The sequence below is a fragment of the Gymnodraco acuticeps genome, unplaced genomic scaffold (assembly GCF_902827175.1).
Source record: "Gymnodraco acuticeps unplaced genomic scaffold, fGymAcu1.1, whole genome shotgun sequence".
Taxonomy (NCBI): Eukaryota; Metazoa; Chordata; class Actinopteri; order Perciformes; family Bathydraconidae; genus Gymnodraco; species Gymnodraco acuticeps.
Genome location: NW_022989985.1, coordinates 4,851,403 through 4,857,402, shown reverse-complemented (window position 1 = coordinate 4,857,402; position 6,000 = coordinate 4,851,403). Strand labels below are relative to the sequence as shown.

Genomic DNA, 6,000 nt, shown 5'->3' with positions numbered 1-6,000 from the left:
TCTGCACTTTCCCTCCTCACCTCATACCTCAAAGACCGCACCTACAGGGTTACTTGGAGAGGGTCCGAGTCCGACCCTTGTCAATTAACTACAGGGGTCCCTCAGGGCTCTGTTCTTGGTCCCCTCCTCTTCTCCTTGTACACAAACTCGCTCGGATCAGTCATTAGCCTGCATGGTTTTTCATACCACTGCTACGCTGACGACACCCAATTAATTCTGTCCTTTCCCCGCTCAGAGACCCAGGTCGTCGCACGCATCTCTGCTTGTCTAGCTGACATCTCTCAGTGGATGTCTGATCATCACCTCAAGCTCAACCTTGACAAGACTGAACTGCTTTTCCTTCCGGGAAAAGATTGTTCCACTCTTGACCTAACAATCAACATTGGCACCTCTGTTGTTTCCCCGACTCAGACTGCAAGGAATCTGGGTGTGACCCTAGATAACAACCTGTCCTTCACTGCAAACATAGCTGCTACAACCCACTGCTGCAGATACATGCTTTGTTTACAACATCAGGAGGATGCGTCCCCAGCTGACCCAGAAAGCCACGCAGGTTCTGGTCCAGGCTCTCGTCATCTCACGCCTAGACTACTGCAACTCCCTCCTGGCTGGTCTACCTGCATGTGCCATCCGACCTCTGCAGCTCATCCAGAATGCAGCTGCTCGCCTGGTCTTCAACCTTCCTAAATTCTCCCACACCACGCCACTCCTCCGCTGCCTTCACTGGCTTCCGATAACTGCTAGAATCCACTTCAAGACACTGGTACTTGCTTACCATGCTGTGAATGGATCTGGCCCTTCCTACATCCAGGACATGGTTAAACCGTACACCCCAGCACGTGCACATCAACCAAACGGCTCGCTGCACCCTCGCTGCGAAGGGGACCCAAGTTCCCATCAGCAAAAACACGTGGGTGTGCTATCCTGGCTCCTAAATGGTGGAATGAGCTCCCCATTGACATCAGGACAGCAGATAGCTTACACACCTTCCGGCGCAGACTGAAAACTCATCTCTTTCGACTCCACTTCGAGCGATAGAACTATTAACAAAGCACTTATATACTAATAAAGGGCTGGCTTATCTAAAGCCAGCTGAGTAGCACTTGAAATGTTTTTGCTCTATGAAGCCTGATGTACTTATATGATTCTGTTTTCTTCAAGTTTGTATTTTGTTGGTCGAACGCACTTATTGTAAGTCGCTTTGGATAAAAGCGTCAGCTAAATGCAATGTAATGTAATGTAAAGCGAAAGGGATGAGTTTACTTGCAACCTGTCATTTTCGTGTTATGCACGTGTGCATCATGTTGTCTTGTATGTGTTTTTAACATCAGGATGGAAAGCTGCAAACACGTTTTCCAGATATCTGGGCTCAAGATCCTTGATAAGAAGAGAGTTTTGATCCAGAGAATCCGGCAGCTGGGTGGAAAATACATAGGTGGCTCAGTGAGTAAAAATCTGTCAAAAAAGAAATATATATACATAGTGAAAATCACAGAACTTCAACCAACGCTTTACTATATTTTGTCAAATAGTCCTGCAACTTTTGATGGATTTCCATTTGTTTCCCTAATGTGTAGATTGATGATGGTATTCTTTCACACACACATACGGGTATTGGGCCGAGGGCGACACCGTACTTCCGGTATCTGCCGTTTTACGCGAGGTGCAAGCAGGCCAAGGGTTTAGCCGTACACCGTCTAGGTGTTGCTAAGCTTCCTGTACTGAATATCATAGTCTATTGCCTTAATCAATATCTAGTCAACTCTAAAATACCACATATGCAATGGCATGATAATATTATTGTGACAAGTGGGGTATTCACCTGGTGTTTCCAGAAATTAGACGTAGATGCAGCCAAAATCGACGCAGTCTGTAAGGGCAATCCGACAACCCACACAGCTCTAGTTTACGCTGGTAACGACCTAGAGCACACCCCTCAAGTCCAGAGATGTAATCCGAAGACATGCAGCGATTTCTTCGGTCGTTAATTCAGAACAAAAAACTAGTGCTACGTTAGCTAGCTGTTTATATTTGCACTTCCAGGATATTTGCACCTCCATGAAAATGGCGTATTTATATATATATATATATATATATATGGCGCGTGTTGCATTGTGGGTAGCTTGTGACGTCACTGTGTGTGAAAGAATATGGTTGTGTTTGACTTTTGAGTTTTTTTTATCTTCATGTTACAGTAAGTTTTGTTTTGTAGGCAGCTGTGATTGACATATTATCTATTTTGGATAAAGGGCCATAAATAAGTCAAACGGATACAAATTCACACCCTTAAACTTCCAGTGTGGAACTTATCTTAATTGCATTTACACGGCAACCACTTCTTGTGAAATGCTTTTATTAAATTACATTACTAACTGTAAATGAGTGAATGAATATCAGACAATAGTGCTAAACTCTATTCATGTACAGGGACTGGTGTCATTGTATGTTTCATCAGTTACTGCCATGTGTAACAAGAAGTAGGAAAATACTGTGGGTCCTGCTGGTCTTTGTGTTCTTGGTAAACATGCAAAACAAATGTGCCTCTGGCTGACAGCAGTTCCTCTTTTTGTTGATGTGCTCCTGTCAGGAAGATGTGTTTAAATGTTACACTGTGGGAGAATAAACGTGCTACTGTAGTTTATTCAAATGATGTACTACTGTAGTTCTTTTTACACATTTTAGGATTTAGTGAAATTTACAATTGTCAGGATGCTCACAATATTATATTATACAAACTTCTTTAACTCGAAAACTTCATCCCAAAACGAACCATTAGTAGATAAATTACTCACCCTGTGTTACCTTGAATCCTTCAAGATGTTTTTCTCGCATGTCTTCGAGGTGAAAGAGGAATCAGAAAAGGGTGAAAAGACTTGCTCAATTAAAGTGAATTGGGGCTGCATTTAACAAATCAAAGCTATGAAAACATTTATTTACAAACTTTCACAACACTTGTGCAGTATAATGCAAGGTAACACAGGGTGAATGATTGATATGTAACGGTTCATTTTGTGGTTGAAGAATGATTTGAATGATTTCAAGTGAACTGTACACTGATGCTGGGATCATCTTCTAGGTCTATCAACAGGCCAGCACCCATCTCATTATCCCTCAAGTTTTGTCCAGCGAGAAGTTTTTGGCGGCCTGTGCTGCAGGTCAGTCATGATCATTTTAAATGAAGAACAAATATTTAAATCTGACTTGATTATATCCAAACTAATCATCTAACTGAACTTCTCTTAACACCCCACCCCCAAAAGGAAAGTGGGTGCTGACTCCAGAATATGTGCTGGACAGTTTTAAGAATGGTTCCTGGCTCGCAGAGGGACCCTATGAAGTGTCAATTTCCACAGATGCCACATCTTCCTTCTACCCTGTCAGGCAGTGGAGGGAGAAAGTGGCCAGTGGGCGGCTGGGGGGGGGCCTTCCAGGGCTGGAGGGTCCTCCTCAAGGTCCAAGAGCCCGCGCGCAGGGCCATGTTCAAACGGTAAGGTATCACCGAAATCGCAAACTTACAACAACACATCCTTATATGATCACAATGTTGCAGGGTATTATACTAAATCTTTTTTTCCCTAGGCTCCTTAAAGCAGGCAAAGCCCAAGTATACAACTGCCCTCCTCCCTCTCCTGCCTCTGTCACTCATGTCATGGCTAAACCCATCACAGAGGCCTCAGAATACCACAATGCTCCTTGCTACCCTGTTAGCCACATAGTCCAGCACCTATTTGGGGTAAGCCAAACTAATTTATGTAACAGATATTGACTCTCTGGGTTCACAACGTTATTCTCATTGTCAGAATATTTGCCCGAAAACGTTTTTAAAAATCTGTAATTATTTTTCTTTGGCAGAGCAATTTAGTGGATATGAAATTTGATCTAACGGATGATCACCCAGCTAAGAAGACGAAGACAGAGAGTGTGGTTGATGTTGACTTCTCAAAACTGGAGAGTGAGCTCAGGGATTATGTCATCAAACAGGAGGTGTGTATGTGTTTGTTTGTGTGAAAGCATATTGCAAAGAAGGACTGAAGCTGAGTTTCTAGTCATCATTTAATAAGCTTCTAAATGACCTTTGTTTTCCCTGTGTATGTTTATGGGGTGTTTTTGCTACAGGGCCGGCCGAGAATGTGCTTCCTCGAATTTCTGGGTTACCATGACCCACACAGTCCGCAGACCCAGGTAGACACGCGTACATACCCACCTGCCTTCCCCTCCACGATTACTACCATACATCTCTAAAATAACTATTCGTTTCATCAAGGAGATCAGGTCATTCAATTTCCTTTATGTCATATATTTCAATGGCAAGTGACATGTAGAGCAAGGGCGCATCATACTCAGGTCACCGATTTAACCACCACTGTCAGCTGATGTGAGAATTTTGATTGGCAGGCCTATTAACAATAATCTCAACTGTCCTGTCCACACCTTACCCAAGTGGATCTCCATCAGATTGCTATTATAAGTGCTCGTGTTTCCATTCTGTTTCTCTGAATGCATATGCTATTTGCCAGAAACAGACAGTCAGAAATGACCTCCAGGAACTTGTGATGGCCATTCACTTCCGATTTCCATTACCCTTCTGCCCTCCTCTTTCTGCCATCCATCTCTTTGAGTACAATGTTTTTCTCCTAATTTCCATATAGCTTTTATGTTTCATCAAAGTTATTTTATTCCTCCAGGCTACAGAAACAGACTCCAGCAATGTTGGTAGTATGATAGAGTGCGGCCTCTTCATTGAAGCCTTGGACTCGATCAGAAGTGATGTGTTCCCTGGCCTAGTGCCACCAGCCCCATACCTGGTCTCCCTCTTAGGATATGCACAGCAGGTAGGACCAGAACATCCAGAATGCACACATTCCCACCAGCTGCTGCAAGAGCCTCAGGGGCTGCACAAAAGCATCACCTGTTTCTTGACATTTGTAAGATGTTTTTTGTACATCTTTAACTGTGTATCCACATATACAAACCAGTCAAACTTGATTTGTTGTCTGTTTTATTATGTCACAGGGTCACGCCACATCTTTCTACCTGAGGAATTTAAGGCATGTCATGTACAACCTGCTCATTACCAACCCTCCCTGGATGGCTCACTGCAAAGTGAGAAAATATTTCTCCCAGGTGTTGCAGTGTCCTCGGTGTAAGACAGGCCTGTGGCCTTTTCTAGAGACTGCCATCAGGTACACCTCTTAAACAGGAGATTTAAAGATAATTGCCTTCTCTACATTATAAGATATATTATTTCCCAAGCATTTTTGACATTTATTTAAAATGTAATATACAATAATCTTCTATTTACTGATTTTCTATATGTTTTTTGTTTCAGTTATTGCCTGTCCACTGGGGTCTCTTGTCACCCACTCCCTGGACCTGCCCTTCCAACACTGTTACAGTTCCACAGTGACCTTCTGGCCTTTGTCCTCAAGCTTTTCCAGGGAGAACTCCACTCTGTCAATGCCGGGTAACAACTTCTATATGAGCAGTTATGGTGATAGGTTATGGTGATTGGTTGGTCTTTTCTGTTAACCAATCAAACTGTGGAGAAATTTCCCCAAAATCAGTAACCTACTCCAATAAAACCTGCAACCAAAAATATCATGGTATTTTAGCTGCTGTGGTTGGCAGCGAAGGGGTCCGCATTTTTAAGATTACGTTCAATGTTGTCAACCTGTTAAGCCCCAAAGACCCCTTCGGCGGGTCTTTTTGGGATTTTTTCACGACACTGTGGGTGTTTCTCAATCGCGAGGATGCTGGTTTGGTAGCACATATCTTCCGAGTCACTTCCTTCAGAAGCTAGGCCAGAATCCTTCCTGGCATTCGGAAAACAAAGAGTGGAACAGGCTGTGCAGGTGTGCGTCATATGAGAGGCCCCGCCTTACATTTTCCGCCACAGATTTGGGGAAATTGGTCTGTGCGCAAAGCATTGTGGGGATTTGAAGGACACGAAGTCTACCCATGTGCAGCCTCGAAATTACCCCCAAACCAAGGACGCGGCCT

General features: G+C 43.5%; 1 protein-coding gene across 1 annotated transcript in view; it reads left to right on the top strand.

Moving 5' to 3' along the window:
* Positions 1–1,332: 1,332 nt before the first annotated feature.
* The window catches only part of slf1 (SMC5-SMC6 complex localization factor 1), a 37,079-nt gene continuing 32,411 nt past the window's right edge, over positions 1,333–6,000 (top strand). Inside the window, 10 exon segments of the mRNA XM_034212712.1 lie at positions 1,333–1,443; positions 3,077–3,155; positions 3,261–3,415; positions 3,417–3,487; positions 3,580–3,733; positions 3,853–3,984; positions 4,117–4,182; positions 4,686–4,832; positions 5,014–5,183; positions 5,330–5,464. Coding sequence (XP_034068603.1) covers positions 1,333–1,443; positions 3,077–3,155; positions 3,261–3,415; positions 3,417–3,487; positions 3,580–3,733; positions 3,853–3,984; positions 4,117–4,182; positions 4,686–4,832; positions 5,014–5,183; positions 5,330–5,464 — 1,220 coding nt within the window.